General features: G+C 39.2%; 1 protein-coding gene across 2 annotated transcripts in view; it reads right to left on the bottom strand.

Annotated features, from left to right (window-relative positions):
* Positions 1 to 15,805, bottom strand: part of LOC125705078 (polypeptide N-acetylgalactosaminyltransferase-like 6) — a 129,837-nt gene extending 114,032 nt beyond the window's left edge. Inside the window, exons 1-2 of one of the 2 annotated variants that reach the window (XM_048971422.1) lie at positions 15,570 to 15,805; positions 15,017 to 15,264 (exon numbers count right to left, since the gene is read on the bottom strand). In XM_048971422.1, the coding sequence (XP_048827379.1) occupies positions 15,017 to 15,264; positions 15,570 to 15,588 (267 nt within the window). In that variant the 5' untranslated portion in view covers positions 15,589 to 15,805. Of the gene's footprint in view, positions 1 to 15,016; positions 15,287 to 15,569 lie in introns of both variants that reach the window. The other variant, XM_048971423.1, reaches the window with a different exon arrangement.
* Positions 15,806 to 22,269: the final 6,464 nt, after the last annotated feature.

Raw genomic sequence — 22,269 nt, 5'->3', positions numbered from 1 at the left:
ACACAATGAATTAAATGCTAATGGTTTCTTTAAAAACATGCTAAGCTCCAGGCTTCATTATCTCCGGGGCAACATCAGCTGTCACCCCTCTGTGACTAAGATAATCCGTGTATGTATATTTAACGGTACGCAACACCAAGAATTCCCTCCTCCACAGCTCAATCTTTGTGTATCATTTGTTTTTGAGTGGAAAAAAAAAACATCATCTGTTATACGCATTTGTCCTATTCAGGTAACGTATAAATCCAGCTATGAGTAGATACTGTATTTGAAGGCTGAATAGTTTACTTATAAATGTGATATAAAGGCCTTATACTGAAGCATCCTTCATAGAAGTTGTACAATCAAACCTTAGTATACTTGGTACCCCATAAAAATGTAATAAAACGTTAGACTCAGAGATTCTACAGCCAGCTAATGGCATCTTAAGATTTACCCATGTAAGGAGACATTGCTCTGAGTTAAGTGCTGAGACATTTTAGTCTTTTCTTTTTGCACAGAGGGGCAAAGCAGGCACAGAATAATGCCGAAAGCAGGCACTGGTATTCCTGGGGGAGTGCAGAAACTCTCATATGTAAGACATGCTCAAAATTAATCACACAGAAAGATACACTGCACAGCATAATATCACCACACTACATCCTCATTGCAATTCCATAATTAACAAAAATGAATTCTGAAGCTTATTGCTGCAGGGATTACAAACTTCAGCTTCAATCGAAAAAGGAGAAACATTTATTTTGTAATTGCAATATTGTGTGATATCTTCATTAGTAACATTTTTCTTCTGCGGCATAGCAAATAAATAAGATTCCTGGAATAAAGTCTGGCAGAGCAGGTACAGTAGCAATACTGTGAACTGCCATAAGATTTAAAAGATTTCTTGCACCTTTGCTATTATAAATACTTAAGGGATGGTGGCCACTAAAACCACATTTTAGATTAGAGAAAATGTGTGAATTTAGACACCAGCTATGATTTATTATTCCTCGATGAAACTAGGACAGGAAAGCACTTTTCAAGGCCTTGCAGGTCTAGTGAAGATGAACCTGAGGACCAGCAGCGTCCTTAAAGTTCAAGAACATTCTAATTAGAACCCAATTCTTACCTGAAATTCCAAATGAGTGGACTATGCAAAATCGTCACTTTTATCTAAATGCTGAGTAGAGCAGAAACAGGCACATTGTGCAGAACCAAAAGACTAATTGTTGTTGCCTGTCTTATAAATACAAGGACAGTACTTGTGGTTACAATCCATTCTGTTTCAGTATTTCTATACAAGTAGTACCCATCCAACATGCATTAATTGTAAACAGTTTACATGAGATCTAGCTGCTATTAAAAAAAGCAAAGGTATTTAAGAAAAAAAATGTATTTCAGAGTGGAAGAAAAATATGTGCTGCATGTTTCGGGGAGACAGTGAAAATATTATTCTGCAAAATTCTGTGTAGCAAACACTGCATGGACTCTAATCACAGCAAACGGGGCAATATGATTATCGTTCACTGGTAGGAATATATGAGTTCTGAAATTAACTTTTAATTTTCCATTGCCAGCACTTAGCATCCATAATATTATGATAACACATCAAAGGTAATCTAGGTTAGGCAGATTAAATTCATTCATTAAGATTCACTGTCCCTCTTTCTTCCGAATAGCAAATAAATAAGTGTCCCAACTAATAAATTTAAATTTAAATTTAAATAATAAATTTTTGCCATTAAAATTTGCCCAAACTGAAAAATAAACAAGCCCTTTCTGCACATGAAAGAAGATTATGTAGATCAAAATGATTTTTTTTATTTACAAAAAAACTCTCTTTTAGTAGATTAAATAGTGAATGCAGCTGATATACACATAGAAGCTGTTACTATTGAAAGTGATGTCGACTCTGGAGACAGACCTGATAGTGTCACAGCACACAAACCTTTGTTTCTTATCAAAAGGACCACAGTATGAATTGTAAACGTGTAAACATTTCACTTTTGTTTGTCACCTGACTCCAAGTTGGTATCTTGCAATTTCTCTGTAAAGGTAATTCTATTTTATTCTTAGACTGCAATTTCGCTCAGATAATATGTCCCATTTATCAATGGCCAGACTTACAGTACATATATCTAGAGAGATAAAAGTCATTTTTCTTCTGTGCCTGGCAAACAAGTTTACAGTAATTACTGAAATAATATTTTTTCAGATACTTTTCCAATTAGATTGTAAATACTAGGAACAAACATGGGGAATTAAGGATAAAGATATTTTTAAAGTTAGAATGACTGTTGCAAAAAAAAAAACTATTGTAACCAATAATACATTAGTTAAAAGGAAGATATTTCTAGAAAAAATTCTCACGACAGTAATAAATCTGTCTGTCTTTGTAAAAGTAAATTTTACACTTTTTCACTTTCAAAGCACATTCAAAAATATGCAAACCGCTGACCACAAGGATATCTTGTAAGGACGGTTATTTTCTAGCGGATGATCCAAACAGTACAGATGTTCAGATTATTAGCAAAGCTAAAAGTAAGATGCTCTTATGATGCATTAAAATACATGCGGTGAAAGAGACCTCAACGTGATTCATGCCTGATATCTCCAGGGCTTATTTAGCGTTTCAGTCCATCTACAGCTCTGCGCCTGTTCACGTGTCACGATGCCCTTTGGATACTCCAGGTTTTGGTTACACTTAAAAGAAACCTAAGACACACTGTAGCTGTCACACTCACCTACCTCGTGTGGAATCCCCATGTTTACCAGCTGCCTCTTGTTGTTTCATTAGTCCTGCGCATTTAAGTCCATGTTCGGGTGTGTTTCCCTAGTCTGATGTTTCTGTTAACCCCCCCCCCCCCCCCCCCCCAATAAGCCCCGAGTTTTACCCGTATCCCTAAACTCTCGTGCTCCCCTTCTGGTCGTGCCTACAGCCCCGTGTGACAGTAGCCCATATATAAACTATATTATATTATATTGTATTATATTATATTAATTGTATTATATTATATTATTATAGTTAAGTTTTGAACATAACACAACTGCTCATAACATTTCTTTTAAATGTTTGTTTAACTGGATTTTTTTGGCAAAATGTCTGGGGTTCGAAACACTGCTTGTGACACGTAACAAATTGCATCTTACTGCATTGTTGCCTGTATGTTCGCCGCTTAGCCTCCAAAGTCTCTGTCCAGGTATCAGGCTAAGTCCCTCCTCTGTCATATGTTCTCAGTTATAATCCTCTTGTTTGTCTTACAGTTGCTCTTTCTTCTTCTCCACAAAGGCCTTGAGACCTAGCTAATTGGAATTCACACTGGCCAGGCTCGGAAGTAAGGGACTTCTCTGAGATTATTCCCTATTAGAAGCTGAGATGTCTTCACACAGTCATCACAAGGATGTGCCATGTAACTGATCTCTTTGAACAAAACTGGTGAATTTCTATAATGCGATTTGAATCTTTCAGGAGTTCATCTAACTTCCTATTCATGCTGCCAGCACCGATGGATGTGTGCTATCGTTGTTTTTATTGTCCCCATATTTCTCTGTGTCTTCAATATCCGGCACGGACTCCTTGACCATATGAACTGTGACACCATTCTGCAGCTTCTCCTATAGCTGTACAGCTCAGAAAATCTCAACAGTCACCTTTTTATACAATCCACATGCAAAGTCTAGCAGAAGATGTAGAGGAGACTGAATATTAATAGGTGAAGAAATCAAGATGGTCATAGGGTGGTGTCACCCCCCCAAAAGTCTGACAATGAGCTTCTGATCTGTTCTGATCAGTCCAGTTCAGTCCTAGCAGGTTTGAAATCATTTACTGCCGTGGGTAAATGTTTCAATGTGAGCATATCAACATTCTGTACAAGACATGTGTGATATGAAAGCAATGAACTTCCACTTACCGGGGATTTGGAGTTCACATTGGATTCCATGAAGACCATAAGAAGATAAATAAGTTTCTTAAGGATACTGTCCCTTGTCCTTCTTTGCAAATGTTCAGGGGGTGTGTCATTGGTCCAGTCAGTCCAGTAATGATTTCTACAACAATATTTATATGCTACCACTGAAGGCAGTGTGGCTCAGCAGGTTATGAGGCTGTCAAATCCCTGGCTCGGCAGAGTGATTCCACTGTTGGGTGTCCTGAGCAAGGTCCTAAAGTTCTCTGACTGTCAAAAAAAATGAATAAAAGTGTTGGGAAAATAAATAAGGATATCAAGGTGGATCTGTTCACTGTTGTCTCTTATGCATCCATATGGTGTTTTCCAGGAAGTGGACAATTTCAGGTCCAGAAACTAAAAATCCAGACCATGATTTTATTTCAACCAACTAAATTCAGTACTTGGTGACTGTGATTGTTTATGCAGAACTGGTGTTCTGAAGCAAAACCTTGGTCTGGAATTTTACTGTCTGGACATGAAATGTCCACCTCTGGTGTTTCCATATCGCTAGTCCGTGTCTCTGCACCAAGTAAACAGTGCTTGGGACAAATGTTCCAGGATGAATCCAGAATAGGATCGGTTAACCATGTACTGATATTACCTTCCAAAAAAACACAGTTAAATTAACATTGTCCACTGCTCCTGGAAAGTTTCAGCGGACTCCTGTTGCTGTATTTCATCGAAATTGCTGTAAAACAGCCTCTCGTTCAGCATTTCCTACAGTCTGTATCACACACTGGGCAACTTTTCACTGAATGTGCTTGTGGCTTTTCACACCATCCACATAATTTTTTTTCCCCAAGTGCAGTCTGCGACACATTTAATTCCTGCTTCCTTTCCTTTGTTCTCAAACCTTATTGAGTCCATAATTGCCTCGTTAAAGTCTGAGTCGGCTCATTGTAACGTAGCAGTTGCTTTTTGATTTCCGCCCGTTGTCCTACCATAGTAATGGCTTTTGTCGAGAGTTAGTTCATGATCCCTTATGACTACTGCGCGTCAGCCTGTAATCATCTTCTCCTGGAGCACTGCGTATGTGTGGCGCTCTGCTCGTTTATGAACGGCGGTAATGAAAGCTTCACTTGCCTCACCTTGTTCGTGACACCATTTGTTAAATTGAGCTTGCTCACAGGTGACATTATGTTTGCACATAAAATGCTTCTCGCTTTGTCATATTTATTTTTCTTGTCATCTGGTAGCACTCACCAGCCCTCTCTCTCTCGCTGTGTACACAAGTTTGTCTAATATTATTTAAACCTGTCAATTAAGGAAGCTGCTAAGAAGAATTTCTAAAACATCCAGCTTGGCTAGCTATATATATATATATATATATATATATATATATAAAAAAATGAAACCAAAGTTTTATGGCCAGCTAGTTAAAAAAAGTATATCTAATGTTATTACCCTGTGAAAATAATGACTTAAACTAGCTACATACTACTCAGCTAAGTTAACTAAGTTCGGTAGTAATGTGATATAATGCAGAAGAAGTCATTGAGTTACAGTGAGGTTTGAGGTTTCAGAGTGTGATACGTGTTTTTTTCCTTAAAAATCTGGGCAAAGAAACAGACGAATTATCAGGAAATTAACCCAAGCTAGTACAGAAACCAGTTCACACACCCACATGGGTACAATGAATATATAATGTTGTAGTGTATTATTAGGAGTAATGTTCATTTTATTGGTTTAATTACACCATAATGATAAAAATAAAAAAAAACAGCTCACAGATAATCCATGTCGGGGAGGAAACTGAGCTAAAGCAAGATTTGTGAACTACCGTTTCGATTAAAAGGACCCGCTTTTCACCGAGTTCTTGCTGTGTGATGATTGGTCAGTCTCCTATAATCACGCATGTGTCACTAATGTTAATGTGAAACAGCTGGATGAGTCTCTCAATCAAGGAAACAAACCAGCCAAAGCACAAGAAGAACTGAACTGTTTAGCCAAAGTACAGGAGCCTTTCGGTTTTAAAGTATTTTGCAAACGCTGTAGTGTCCTCCTTGACATGGATTATCTGGTTACCTTAACTCTGTACATCTCTCCAGACAAAGCTGCATTAAAGTTAGGGTGTCTTTAAACCATCATTTTGCACTAAACTTGAACTACTACCACCTTGCAGGAGTCTGACACATCCGTAGGAGGTGCTTAGTCAAGAGTTGTACGCAGTCAAAGGTTAGCCTATAGCAGGAGCTCTGAATCATTCCCTGAAGCTGACAAACTCACTGACATCCATCCCACTGTTCTATATTTCATTCGCATGTGACCCAAATGGACCTTATATGCAGGATGAATGAGAAGCTGATTTGCATTATCCCCCCCCCTCCCCAATAGAAAATTTTCAAAAAAGCCTGCTATACATAATACCTGGTGTAAGCATTATTATACCTGGTGTAATAACGGCCGTTTCACAAGCATTTTATTGCAGAAAATTGAGAAGGCTGGATTATGCAAAACTACAAATCTGATTTGTTGACGGCTTCAAAGCTGAGATCCTGAGACATATTCAGGCTCGACTGGAGATTCGGGCCTCAGATGCGATTCTGCCGCCTCACCCCCACATGCCCTACAAAGGCGACAGACTTGCTGTGCACCTGTTACTTTCCTATTTCTTGGGATGCTGCTCCATTTAAGTTGAGGAAGCCAGTCCTGCACTCTTACAGTACCATACTCTCCATAAAATGCCACATTTATACCACATTCTTTCATAAAATAATTAATAAAAATAGTATACTGTAAGGGAAAGGACAGGGAGTAATCGGCATTTAAAAAAAAAGGCTAATTGCTTGTGATAACAAATAACTCGTTATATAGGTAATAAAGTTATTATATTGTATTATATATCATGGTATTATAATCATCATGTCATGCTATTACATGCATGCAATTTATTCATATTTTATAATAATCCTGAAAGGATAAGTGAAAATAGGTCTAGATGGACTATCAAGTTTATAAGCGTCATATGTAATGATAGTTACGCATCATAGTCTTAGGTCCACCGTTTCCCAGGTTAGGGTCCGGATCATCCCTACTTCTTAAAGACTGATTGGTAGCTATACTCAAGAAACAGCAAACATATCCTTCAGGCTGCATAGAAGGTTCATTAGTCTATTGTTTCATTTATCTGTTGTGGAGAAATGAGGACAAACCTCAGAACGTCTACCAATTAATGTCAGAGTTGTACATGACAGTCAGCAGTATTTGACAAGTGCAGAAGGAAGCATTTCATACTGCAAATATGCGCACATCACAGAGAGAAAACAATACCGAGCTCACAAACACAGATGCAAAGCTTGTGCAACTCTTTTCAGAATGAAATCTCATTGTTATTCCTATCTGCCAGTGCGGTGACTAATAATATATTCGAGAAATGGTCAAACAAAAGTGTTTTGGACGTTTTTCACGACATCGGAATTCCAGTGTATTATGTCTTTGCTTTGTTGGGTACAGTGGCAGGAAGATGGATTTTCGAGCCGTGGCACAGTAACACTGGTGGCACAGAACCGTGACCCATTTGTTATGTTTATTCCCGCTCTGCAGCCACGTACTGTCAGGCATTTTCAGACTTGGCTCCACACTCCGAACTGCATTAGGAAAGCGCATATTTCTGAAGTTTTTTGACCTTGGTGCATTATTTGGAACAAGGCGTAACCCCCTATGGAGAATATAGTGATTATGTGAACAAATGGTTCACTAGACACTTTGTTCTGCTTTTGTCATGTGCTGCTGGGTTTTGTCGAGCTCAGTCACTGACTGGACGTTTGTTTATGCAGGTTTCACCTTTAGCATCTTTAGCTTAAAAAGCCCACCATTCCAAACCCCCGTGCGCTCTGAACATTATAAAGCCCGTTCAATGGCTGTTGCTATTTTGCGGGCTATTCGGTGTTGATATATTGTATGCCGTCTACAGTAAACATGTCATTATAAATAATTATGGTAGTTAATAATTTTGTGGGCACCAGATGGCACCTCAGTTTAGGTCAGAGCCCTGTAACCTCGAGGTTACACATTCAAGTCCCAAATGGATTCCTGCTCAAAGGGGTCTCTTAAGTGTTTAACCTGAACTACTCCAGCGAAACAGTGAGTTCAGAAAATCCGCAACAGACGATGCTGTTTTGATTAAAAGCTTTGGTTAATCCAGAATGGTTAATCCTGTGTTCGAACACAGTACTGCTCCCTAAGCTTCAATTTGTATTAATGTATACATTAAAATGATTGATCTGACCAGTTAAGCCAGTAAAATTAGCCGGAAGAAAAATTAGCGGATATAAGGCCTGCTATGAATTGAGTTTAATTTTTTTGCAACAGCAATGACCAAATGTAATGCCATAACTGAACGTGCAGGCAATCGATCTGAGCTCTGCTGAGCTGAAAGGTCCAACATGACCAGACTCTGTCAAACCGGTGACAGATTCACCCACAGCTCAGCTATATTAACTGCAGACCGTAACACGCAAAGAAACAAGCCTTTCTGTCAATTTCTTGGTTTCAGAGTAAAACCTTTTCTTCAAGGCAAAACCACCACAGAGCCTCACTGTCTAGTCTTGTGAAGAAACCTAAGCCATCTCAAAGGAAGCCCCCCCACCCCCCTTTATAATTCCATTTCCCAAGATCCACATGTGAATACAGTCCTGCTTCAATTTGGAAATCGACACACTGCCACGCACGTCCCAACAAACTTCATCGTAGATGAACCTTGAAAACAACGCCTAAAAGTACCGTGGAAGACAACATGCAGCGAAAATTATAGGAATCCTGGCAGTAAATAACATACATGCAATAAATACTCAGTATTCACTAAATACTTTAATCTTCTCAAGTGAAAGAGAAACATAAAGGCACGTCCAGTGTTGGATTGCTACACGTCCATAGTCACCTCTTTCCAATCCACCATGATCAAAAGATTAATAGAAAAAAAGAGAAAGACTGGTGCAGTAATGGACAGGCAAGCAGGATCCGTGGGATTTAATACTGAAAGCTGCATCTGCTGGGATGCACTTCAGCAGACTCACTAGCTTGCCATGCTCACTTCTTTCAATCCCGGGATCCGTGAGAATTACTCAGTCCCCTCCAAGCAAAAGAGCAGCGTGGGGTGGGAGAGAGTGGCTGCTGTCTCTTTATGTGCAGGACTGTGCCAAAGTCTTAGGCAGTCAAAGAAAACGATGTTTAAATGATCTTCCTGTTGGTGCTATTATGCCTGTCAAAGTGTGTCAGCTTAGCCATTTCGAAACGTCTGCTAAAATCACCCCAGTATTTGCAACGTTACAAAATCCAGTACGCCCCTATATTTTTTGACTTGACCGCTAGCCCACCTTGTTTACCTAATCGATACCTCATTGAGTTATTTAACTAATTAACCGCGCTGGTAATGGAATTTAAGAAATACAGGGAATGGCTGAGGTGCCCCCTGAGGAGAAGTTTGGGAACCAAAGTGGTGTTCATCTAACCATCCAACTAGATATCAGTAGCCATTTGCAGAGCAGAAACAAAATATTTTGCTTATTTTTATTGTTACTTCTCATTTGCATATATTCTATTGTTAAATAGCTCCCCCCCCAGCAAATGTACACTTACGAACCAGATAGATGGCCTTAAGCATTTCCTAGTGACTGCCTGACTTTTACACAGTATTATATCTGTCTGAATTGATTAAGATGTTTCTTTACTCTCAACATTATTTTTACCATTTGTTTTCCCAGCATAAGCGATCAGATTTAACAAGATTCAAATAGATTGTAAACATGAATAAATGGACTTTTCTCTGATCTCCACAGGAATCCATGCAGTATCTGTTACTGCAATCATATGTTTATGCCTGTTATTCTCTAACCGCTATCTGCCAGCCGAACTGTTGAAGTGGATTAGAAGGATAAAAAAAAAAACATATAACCAAAAAACTTGCAGCATTTAAATGGCGAGCTGCTCAGATTAAAGTTTTTTTTTTTTTTTTTTTCAAAAATAAGAAAACAAGACACACGCAAAATTAAAAGGATTCCTTAGGGAAAAAAATCTATATCCAGGGCTACTTCAAAGTATTGAAGCCATTTGACTTTCTTATGTCTCAGATAAATAAAGTAATCTGTATTGCAGCTGTAGGCTTTGATAAGAAAGACTTCAATATCTTCAACAAAATATATAGTTGGGTAACACTGTTTCCTCCCATCTCCAAGGCTGGGAGTTTGAATGCCACCTCCTCTCTGCAAGCGTGGAGTTTGCGTGTTCATCTCATCTGGCGTTGGCTTCCTCAAGGTCCTCTGATTCTTTTCCAGAGTCCAAAGACATGCTGTTAGGCTAATTGGCATCTCTAAAAGTGCCTACGGTGTATGACGGTGCGTGTGCTCTGTGGTGGACTGGCATCCCATCCAGGATGAGCCCCTGCCTTGTGCCCTGTGCTGCCTGGGATAGGCTCCAGGCCCCCATGCACACCCCCTGACCAGGATAAGCGGAGGATGGATGGATGGATGGATGGATGGATGGGAAAACAGGTTCATTCTATGATCCTCGCAGGAAAAGCAGTCTGAAGATGAGATGAAAACAGGCTTATGCAACACCTCAGAAATCTCAGTGAGAAAAACCATAATTCCGTAAACTGTGTCATTTCCTGTACTTACTAGTTAGAATCTTAGATTTGCTTTGAGGATTTTTTTTTTTTACTTATTCCTGCTTGTATAAATTGTCTGGCTGAAATATTTCTATTAGGTTCTCCAAGGTCTGGGCATAGACTCAACCACTACAAAAAATTAAATTTACTCCTTTTAATTCATTCTTTGCTAGATTTGCAGGAATGCTGAGGTTCATTGTCTTGCCATTAGTACACACTTTCAGGACCATTCCATCTCACCCTGGGAGGGCCTGACATTTTCCTCCATGACATCTCTCTCATAGTGGTGAACTGTTCAGGCCCAAAACCCAGGCACCCTATTTAGTCAATACAGGCAATTTCCCAGGGGATCCGTTTCCTGAGTCCATCTTTAAGTCAATTTTGTAAATAATACAATATATAATAATAATAATAATAATAATAATAATAATAATGCAGTAAAAATAAAACTACATAGGAAAGTATACTGTACTTCGAGCCGACGAACTGCTGAAGCTGTGCAATGTTTTCTTGAACATCACAAAGTACTGTGTGCTTTCAGTATTACGAACGATTGTATTTAACCAGAATTTTGTAATATAATAAGGCATAATATGGCAACCTGCTCCTAAGAAAGTTGACCGTAAGTCAGACGTTGTTAATGCGACTGCCTGTATAGGGGGAAATGATCATTCCAGAAGGCATACTTCCAAAAGGGTTACGTAGAACATGGAATAGGAAAGGATTCCTTAGTTAGTTTGTCAATACAAGACACACCAGTCCGGAATGGACATGGACATTACCTTCAATGAGGCCTGCAGATTTATATGGTACAGTTATGCTTGTTGTTCTTTATAACCATGTTGAAGCATGTTAGCATATAGTGAGGCAGACCGTTCTCTTAAATTTTCGCAATTTATGACACTGGGGACTGATGTGTTAACTGCTAATCATTAGCATAACAGAAGCCCAGTTTCCTCTTTTAATGGTTAAGTTTTTCATTTACACACCTGTTTGTTCTTTCAACATTGAAATGCCTAATAAACCATGATGCTCCCTTTTGTACATTTTAATAAATTCCCATTTTTTTCCTTGAATAAAATTTTGAGTAGTAATTGCTCCTTTAAATAAAAAAAAGAAAAAGATTTCACAACAAGCAAACCATACTGCTCCACTGGTCGCAAACGTAAAGAGAGTTCATTTTTAACTTTAATTACATTTTCTACATTTTCATGAGCCATAAACCTAGGCTTCTGCTGTTCGTCTTTTTGGATCAGGACCAGTACTTGGCATTTAGCTGCAATTTGTCATTTCCTAGTCAACCCATTCCTTTGAGCCACAAGGATTTGTGGTAAACTGAGGATTATAAACCAGAATATCACAAGATAAAGTCGAATTTTATTATAATATCTCAATACATCAGTTGCCAAGGGAATGAACGCAAGCTGAATTTAACATCGGGCTGTTAGTTGTCAGACATTATTAGCTGGTATCTACTACAGACCCTGGCTACCTAGTTTGTTATTTGGATTTCTAGCTATTTGCTTCAGGGAAGCAGATGGCGTCGTGCTCGGTAAAAAATCAAGCTTGCAAAAATTAGCAAATATACAACAAAGATTATTATGCATGATCACTTGGTTCACAAAATATTGCACATCACTAAAGATAAGTACCGTCTGCACGACTGGAGAAATACAGACTGGCAAAGAACGACGACTATATCAGACAGGTAAACGACACAGCAAAACACATTGTTTAATAGGTCAGCGTATAATTTTATCCCTGAAGAAATACAAGCCTTTAAATCAATTTAAGATTAATGTAACAACAGCATATTAATTTAACTCATAAACAACAGACTTATTTACCCTCTACTTTTATACCATTGACAAAACGACCTTTATGGGAACAGCTATCATTCCAAATATTACAGGCTCTATTTAAATAAACGGGCAAGTAAAACGCAAAAGGATTTTCTTCTATTCCTTCTTTTGGCTCATGGAGTCATTATTCAGAAGAATCAGAAGTTTGCTGATAATGCTAATGCATTCCTTACACCTGGATATCAGTTAATTTGAATATGGATCAATCCGTCTTTGTGCGGTCTGCAGTCTGACAGAGAGATTTCATGGTTAGGAGCCCATTATTAGAAAACTGTAGACCTTACATTGTAGAGGGTTCTTCATTTTGGGAGCAGTATAATCCTTTTTGTATTGTTTTTTTTTTAATTACTCGGAGAACTACTCCCCCACAAAAACCACCTTCTAGAACTTATTCCAAAACTGCACGCAATTAAATTATACTGCAGAGAAAATACTGCAATGTCACCCAAGTGAAAGTCAGGGGAGACAGTCCTACATGGGAAGACATTGGTACGCTGAGCATTATGGACGACAAGCTGTGTTAAATAAGTACTTTTCAGGTTCTTTTCGTCTGCAGCCTGGCAGCTTGTCATCGGTTATATATTTTTTCCCTTTTCCACAAATGTGGAGCAAACTTCTTCTGTTGCTTGTCTGGTGTAAAATGTTATGTTGAGCAAGGAGGTTCACTCAACAGAAAGGTGGCTGAAGGGTGGCAGGATAGAATTCAGTTCCAGCTCTGGATGTATATTTTACACCTCTGAATGTATGTTCTACAACTCTTGACATGTGTTGAGTAGCTCCGGATGTATGTTCTACACCTCTGAATATATGTTATACTGCCCTGAATGTATGTTCTACACCTAGGGATGTATGTTCTATAGCTCTGAATGCATGTTCTACAACTCTGGGTGTATAATTCTCTTCATAGTCTTTGTGTATGAAGAGGTCAATGTCTAAATCAGGAGTAGGCAGAGGTGGCAATTTCAGGTCCAGGAAGTAAAAATCCAGACCATGATTTACTGTCAACCAACTAACTGAGCATAAAGAGTCACAGTCACAGAGTATTCAACTGGTTGGTCGAAAGTAAATCATGGTCTGGATTTTTACTTTCTGGACCTGAAATTGCCACCTCTGGGAGTAGGCAACCCTGATCCTGGGGTGCTGGTATCCAGCAGGTTTTCTATATTACCTGGTGAGTTACTATCTATCTAAGATCAGATGTGGTTCATGAGAGACCAGGCAGGATGGATTACTTGCTGGATACCAGCACTTCAGGGTCAGGGCTGCCTACCTCTGGTCTAAACTTTAACTTACTATGTAATGACTGAATAGCTTGCAAACCTGAGAAGATAAGGACTTAAAAATGAGTACTATTAAGTACATACAGCACTCATCAGAGCAGCTTCAATTTTAAGTCATTAAATTTCCATTGAATATTTTTCTGCATATAAACAAATTGATGAACCACCTACAAATGATTTCATGCTTTTGTGAGCAAAATCACTAGACACTCCATGAGATAATAAATGATTTATTCTTGAGTTGATAGCATACATCTCTTTAAAATGGTCCAAACACCCCTTAATTTTTGCTTTAAAAGATTAAGTGGCCAAGCTCCCAGTTTTGCCATTTTTTAAGCATTTAAGTCTCAGTGGTGCGTGTATTTGGATTTGCGGCCATGCTGTTGCTGCAAAGCTTTAAACGCAGTCGGCAGAGTCAGAAAGCAGCCCACCCGTCTGCCTCATCTACTCATCCATGAAACGGTGCACGGTGTGATTCAAATTTCAAACTGTAAGCTTTTACACTAGCTGCCGGCAAATACCTTACCTTTACAGTCATTTACGATCAAATAAGTACCACCCAAAATGAAATGTTGCTTTAATTCTGCACAGTACTGCATGCAATGCGCACTTACGAGTAAGTACAGAAATGAATGATAGTAGAAATTACAAACAACTTAGAAACAGAAGACACTCATCAAATATATACCTGCTGTAAGTCATATACTGCTTTGAATATTATCTGCGTGAGTCCATTCCCTAGAATACAACCACATTTTCAATTGTTTCTCATTTCTGTTATTAAAGCAGTTTTTGATAACATTCAGGGTCGAGACCGTAACACAATAAGCAGGGCTAATTCCTTATTCGGATTCCGTGGCGTTTTCCTGCGATCAATAATGTATTCCATTTTGGAGATAAAAACAAACAAAACCCACTTCAGCTTAACTTTCATTATGTTTCACTTTAAGTTCCACACAAAATAACTGTTACCTGGTATAGCAGAATAAAAAGTACGACTATTAACGCAAATCATAGCACGCACCACCTTGCAAATCGTAGCACGTGGTTCTTACAGTGGATATTAGTGGTTCCCCGCAATATTTTTAATTAATTATAATAATAACAATAAATCTCAATCAATGCTTCAACCAGTCAAAAAAAGTTTTTTTTTCCTCCCAAACATAACTGTCCAAGGGAACTACGTAAGATAAGACGACTGAGTACTGGCGCGATAATTGATGGGCAATATTATACATTGAGACATGAACGCGCGCCTATTGCGTAAAATGCAAAAGATTAAAAAAACTCAGCGAGCTCCTTTGTCAACCTTCATAAGAAGTTATAACGTCCAAGGTGCCTTACCTGTACCTGCTCGGCCGTCTCCGGCGACTTCAGCTGCTGTTTTTCTTTGTATAACGACCACAGACCGACGTTAGGCAGGAAAATCAAGGCTACCGTGGATAAAAAGCCGATTTGCAGCATTCGTTTCTGCCGGATCTTCGGCGTGAAGACGCGGCGATGCGCGCTCGTTCTTTGCAAGCGGTGCGTCTTCTGCATCCTCAAACCGGCCATCATAACAGCGTCCCCGCCAACTGTTAGGAAACTTTCACCTAAGGACACAGAAAATAAACCCTAACATAATTTATTAATTTACACTTATTTGAGCGAAAAAAACCCAACCAAACACGCCATAGTTAAGACTTCATTAGAATATATTTGTATGTAAAAGTCACTACTCATGTCTGATGAGCAAAAACGATTACGGAAATAAACAATCAATAAATGAATACTGACGGAATATGTACCTTAAATAATTTTAGTAAATTGTATAAAACAATGTAATAACGGGACTATAAAACAACACATTGTCAAAGACAGACCACAAAGCCAGAATGCAACAATCAGAATCACTTACTACTGAACCGGCTTTGCATGTTCGGATACCAGTTCACGTCTTTTAAATCGCCAGTCTCTCTCCACCAGTCCCTTTCGGCATGTTAGTCGCTCAGATTAGACGCTCAGTTGTCTATTCCTTTATTTTCAGCAATGCACGCATCGGGGAAGCAGTGTAAACGGAAAACCAAGAGCGTGGCAGTCTCTCCTGACCTGCATTTCTCGCAGCAAAGATAACATGCTTGGTTTCATACTCGCTTTACTCCCCCCCCCTCCCCCTTGTAAACGCCGAGCGCTGCTATATCGCTGCCGTGGACCACGTGTATCATGACAACATACTGAAAAGCCTACATGCCCCCGGATAAGTCGAGGTATGGGGGGGGGGGGACTGCTCGAGAGCTCTGTGCCATCAACGGCAGCAGAGCGCAACCTTCACATGTGAAGGGATGGAGATCGCCCGGTATAGTGTATTTGGGGGACTGCACATGGTACAACCAAGTGTCAAAATAATACGCTCTTTGCGAAAACTGTCCAAAATCAAGGAGCGTTTCTTCCACAGATTTATGGGGAATGTTGCTTTTTGCTTCGACTGCATTACAAATAAGCAATATATTACAATGTATTTCTCCCCGACTAGTGTAGAGGTATGAGTTTGGGTTATATTATTTAAGCAGTACATAGTAAGCAGGAATAATGAGAAACATTTAATGCTTTATATTCAAGATACAACTGTCAAATCCTTGAAAACTGTTTCATATACATGAGTGAAGCATGCCATTCAATGCGCAATTAAATTTATTTTCAATATAAAATTATTATTAATAATAATCATAATAATTGATATATATGTCACAATATCTAGTTCCAGGAAAGTTATTTACATGTCATCTACTTAAATTAGATAACACAACAGGTTTATGCTTAAATAATAATATAATTATTATATAAAATAATTTCACTAAACAGTGAAAATGTAACTACTAATCTGGTTACAACCAAAGCAATTAATATTACTAATGTTATGAATGTAATTATGTATATGAAAATATGACAATGGGTTTCATGGTTCAGTATGTGTTCTTTTGTACAAAAAATAATCTCTGCATTGTTTCTGCCTAGAGACATCAATGTTGCTGAAGGAAATACTTCGTGGCGAACAGTTATTTTGTCATGGAATGTGGGAAGCGATTAAGGTTCAGCTTTGGGTGATTACAGGTGGTTCGTCCTGAGGGACCGCCAGAACTAGTCAGAAGCCATCTTATCATCTTTTACCCTTTGGAACTCAACAGGTTTTCCGAATGAGTGTACCATCTGTGCCTTCTTTTCATCCAAACAACTCGTCTCCGCGCTGGCCGACATCACATTGAAGTGCTACGTCTAAAATCGCTTGGTAAAATTATTCATTCACAATCCAATGCTTGGTAATGACATTTCAATGTGATCATTAAAAAAAAACTGCATTTTCGTCAAACTTATTATTGAGGGGGATAATATGCATAATTTAATACAATTCAGATGCTTTCATCATGCTAATGTAGACGTTCAGTATGGAGAAAGAGGCCTTGATTTCACATCTTTGGCCACAGCATCAGCACCAATCATTCCAGTGGCCCCAACTAAGCCCTTCACCTATTTTTGACTTTTGTCTCTATCCCTCACCCTCCATCACGCTCTCCTCTTCGGAATCCCTTTTCCTTTCACTCCTCCATAGTTCCCCTGTCCACTTCCCCACCCCCCACCCCCTGTTGGCTACATTGTCTTCACTTTTACACCATCTACTCATAACCTGACCACTCTCGACTGCTGTCTTTCCGAGCCGCCTGCTCGGTTGCTCCCTCTTAGTGTCTTTGTGCCGCGGCTGACCTACGAACTGACAGGATAAGGCGGGAAAAAAAAGTGGAAATGGGCAAACATTAGGTCACATCTGCTAATAGCTACTAGTCCTTTCTTTTTATTTTTGACTTTTCCCACGGATGTCACACAAGCAGGGGCTTCAGAAGAATTTTGAATGTGTGTAGGGGGGACGCACTGGCATAAAACCAATATTTTATGTTAAATGTGGGGGGGGGGGGGGGGGTCCAAACGAATAATTATGGAATGTGAGGGGGGACATGTCCCCCTCATATTTAATGGCGGCGATGTCCATGCATGCAAGCGTGCAATGTGTGTGAACTCTAAGGTGATTCAGGCAGGTTACAAAGACTCTTCCTTCTTCATCGATCGGCCTCCCCAGCTTTCACTGTAAAGAACGGCGACACCCCGACCCTCTGCAATTTTCTGCACTTTTCAGGGCTGTCAGAAAAGGTTTCTGTCTGACATGGGAACTGAAAAAGTGCTATTTATTAATTGCATAACTAAGCAAAGCTGTAGAATTTTAAAGCGTATATATCCTAATTATTTTTCCTAGCAGTTACTTTAAAATGTGGTGCTAGACTGGTGCTGACAGAAAACAGAATAATATTATGTTAAATATTATTTACATTTAAAGTAGTACTCAGGTATCTATACCAGTAGAACATATATACACTTCAGCATATAATATTTTTCCACATGCTAGTCCTTTATCTGTAGTTTTTCCTTGTTTTGCAGGTACAGCTTGCAGTGGTGTTTTCTAAAAGGATTTACCAGTGTCAGGGTTGCCTGAATTATAAGTCCCGGAGAACATTAGAGTGCCTCATTAACGGCTCCCATCTCTTTTAACTCATCTAATATTCCTTGAAGTCCTTTAAGACACAAAGAGGGCATGCAGCTTTTCAGGTGGTTTTGTGCTGTTTCAGCCATTATACGACTTAAAGCGCGTTTCTCGGGAATCTTTTCAGGCAAACACGTAGCATTTCCTCGGGCTGCTTCGGGCACCTTCATCTCTTCAAAGTTTCATGCACTTCATCACTGTAACGTGCGGGAACAAGAGCACTGACGCTCCACTGTATCTGCAAAATCTGATTCTTCAGCCAGATGATGAACAGCCATTGTTGTCCTCTCTTAAAATAAAAATAAAAAAATGAACACTAACCGCACACTTCTTATAACAAGACCTAGACATACCATAACGTTTCAGTATCACATCTCGCCCTGGTGAGTTATTATGGTAGCGTCCGCCTGTATTATAAGGATTATTATTAGAGTGTTTTTCAGTCATGATTTTCCGTAGCTTCCTTAGATGAAAGAGCCTGAGAAAGCTTTTGAATCGGAGAATTTAATGTTTGACCTGTTCCCATCCATTGCCATCATCCAGATAAATGAGATGGAAAATTGTTGGGCTGATGGTTGGATTAACTGAATATTCCTTATGAGTGGAGAAGTCAAATGTGGTTCTTGAGAAAGAACAATCTTTTTGAACGTACTTTAAGTATCATGCATTTAGAAACTTTTTTTAGTTGAGTAAAACTACACATTTAGCAATATGTCCCAAAGTTTTATTTGAAGTTGGCGTTATGATTATATTTAGGTAAGTGAAAGTTTAATGTAAATTTAGATGAAAAAATTAATCAGGGTGCAATATTTTCTCTATCTGACACATAAGTGAAGAGTTCAGCAATATGTTAGACTGTACTTGCAAATGAATGAAATGTTTCCTGTTTTGGATGCATCTATTCAGTTATTTACATCCGGAATATTCCTCCTTCCTGCCCTGTGCTGCCTGGAATAGGCTCCAGGTCTCCCTATCACCGGGTACCAGATAAGAGGTGACACATGGATGGATGAAATTATTAAAATTCTTGTAATAGTACTTTGAAACAAAGTGAGTGCACATTAAAAGTAAAAAAAATGATGGTCTTTGAAATCATACAGGCACAAGTCCACCATGACAAATAAACAATTCGGATAAATCCAAACGATGCCTTTCACATGAATTCAGTGGTCGTCTGTCGGTGCCATGATAACGGAGCTCATTGAGGCCGGTTATCAGCTTCAGGGGATTGGCTGAAATAAAGCCGAGCTTTATTTCAATATGTAGGGGTATCTCCTGACTAGCTCTTCTCAGAGATTTGGCCTCAATCAATGCGTCCTAGATGCGATCAGCCTTAAGAATTCTCCCAGTGGAAGGGGCGACGTCTGATTTCTAGTCTGATAAAATAATGAATAAAGGCAATGCTGTTTCTAAAGGTGAAAATGAGTAATGGTGGAATTAAAAATAGTATGCATATATTTCAATTAAATACATATTAAAATGGGACGAAATATTTTAATATGTCCTGCCTGTAAATGTCGTCACTTTACTGAATACACACCTCAGTTTTAGTCATTGCAAGTCAATTTTGAAATTTCAAATATCAATGCCTTCTGCTTCAGTGTCATTTAAGACACCCCATATGAAATATTTAAACAATGTATAAAAATATCATGAAGCATTACATACAATATAAACATTTCAGAAACAGTGAGTTTATTTTTTTCTTTTGACAGTTGCACCCTGGTCGTGGAAATGTGTGTTTTTTTCTCAATTACTGCATGAACTCATTTACTTCTGTACTAGCTAAAATGTCTGTAATATAGATGTGTGTCTAATATGCGCAGGAAAATAAATAAGAAATAAATTGTTTAATTTATTTTAAAAAGTATAGAATACAATAAATATTCAGTCAGTATGTTGCCATAGCGGCTTGAACAATTACAAGTTCAGTAGTCAAATTGCTTGAATGCCGGAAAAGTAATATAGTTGACGAGAGAGGATGGAAGATTCTTGTTTGGATGAAGCACATCAACTGGAGGGAATGAATGACTAACTGGTGGGTCAGATATGTGGAATATTCTGGATATAGTAGGTGGGATCATTTGCAGCCACTAAGGATACCATGGGCCCTTTGAGATGAGAGGAAGTGGAAGGGGAGAGTTCATCGGTTCCAGGTAGCATGAAGCTGTAGGAAACGTAGGCTTTAAGCAGGCAGGAGATCCTGCTGATTTCAAAGAATTATATAACTGCAGTTACAGGGTAAGGTGGTAAGGAAAGAAGACATGAGAAGTTTAGAAGACTTCAAGGGGAAAAGACCACCTAGACGTGTTTTGTTTAGCATATGATTAAATATCCTTTCAGAGAGCATGCACTCTATTTATCGAAGGTATAACCCTTTGACATCATCTGGGATATTTCTCTTCCTGTTCATCTTGGATGTGTGTGAGGAATAGGATATATGTACTGTGTTTATAGCGATCTTAGCGTCAAGACCTGCACATGTTAGGGATTGCATTCTGCGTATCGAAATGCTGGATATTACATTAGATATTTCATCTGTGATATTTACAGAGAGTTACGCATATTCCAACTTCAGTGAAGAAAAAAAATGGCAGATCAAATTATGTAATTTCGCCGACGTTTCCGTAATATGATTATTTGAATGCCATTTGCTTTTTTGCAAATGAAACCGTAAGTAAATATCTTACTTACTGAACAAAAGGAGTCAGTAGAGAGGGAGGCTGGGAGTGTGATTTGCCAACCGGCTGAAAAGAAGAGCATTAAGTCGCAGCTTAAGCAGATGACTGAGAAGTTAAAGCTTAGACAGGCTGTGATACGGATGAGATCATGTTTCCTGCCTTCATTGTGAGGGTGAGAATCTCAAAATGAGTCCAGGCCGAAAAACCCAGGTGATCAGTCTCAGAAGAAAGTAACCGTGGTGCATTGGGAATTAACTCGATAGGAAGTCCGTCTCATCCGGCCTGAAAAGTGAAAGACTACTCTATAGTAATTTTAATAAAATTAGCGTGAAACACAAAAGGGATGTAGCCCCATCTCTACTACATAACCCAAAAAAGCAGTAAGTGGGACAGTGTGTAAATAAAGGACATGGCTGGCCTTGCTTTGTGATGCACTGTAACCCATTTATCTTCCATAATCAGTCACCTAGTGCATGGTCACAGTGACCCTGAAGCCTTATATCAGGAAGCACAGGACACCGAGGATGGGGTGGCAGTCTATCATAAGGCACACACACAGTATGGGCAATTTCCAGCACCAATTTGCCTTATCATCTGCCTTTGGACTATGGGAAGACACCCGTGGACAGAAAATTCAAAATCCACACACAGAGACACACAGGGCTAGGAATTGAACCAGCATCCTTGCAGGTTTGATGCTACAGAACTGACCAGTAATCCAGCACATCACCTCAATCACTAACTGTAACCCCATCTTCCCTTAACCCTAACCCTGAAATAAAGCAAAGCAAAAAAAGTGTGTGTGCGTGGGAGGGGGGGGAATAGGAGTATGGGACCACAGCGGAGAGGAGAGACCACAAAAAAACTATACTGGCTGGTGCATCTCTCTCTTCCTGATCTCCAGATCTTTTATTGGGAAGCGCAGTCTTCCTGTAACCCAGGGGTCTCAGACTCCAGTCCTGGAGGGCTGGAGTCCTGCATAGTTTCGGGTTTCCCCTCAAATAACACACCTGATTCAAGTCCTTGTGCTAATTACCACACAGTTCTTGAGCTGAATCATTTATGGTGGAACAGGGAAAGAACTAAGCTACACAGTGCCCCCCTCCCCCCCCCCCCCCCCCCCCCCCCCAGGACTGGAAATTTGACACCCCTGCTCTAACCCAATCTCTTTACAGCTGCAACATTCAGTTCCTTGCTTACATTCCATTTTAAATTACTTTGTCTTTTCTTACCGCACTGTGACATTTTAAAAGGAAGTAATATCGAAACTGATTTAGTCATATTGAATAACTGCTTAGACTAACCTAACCACTAGCAGTATTCTTATACATAAAGCTGTGTATAGTTTT

This window comes from Brienomyrus brachyistius, chromosome 12 (assembly GCF_023856365.1).
Source record: "Brienomyrus brachyistius isolate T26 chromosome 12, BBRACH_0.4, whole genome shotgun sequence".
In the NCBI taxonomy this organism is placed as follows: domain Eukaryota; kingdom Metazoa; phylum Chordata; class Actinopteri; order Osteoglossiformes; family Mormyridae; genus Brienomyrus; species Brienomyrus brachyistius.
This window is presented reverse-complemented; position numbering and strand designations above follow the sequence as displayed.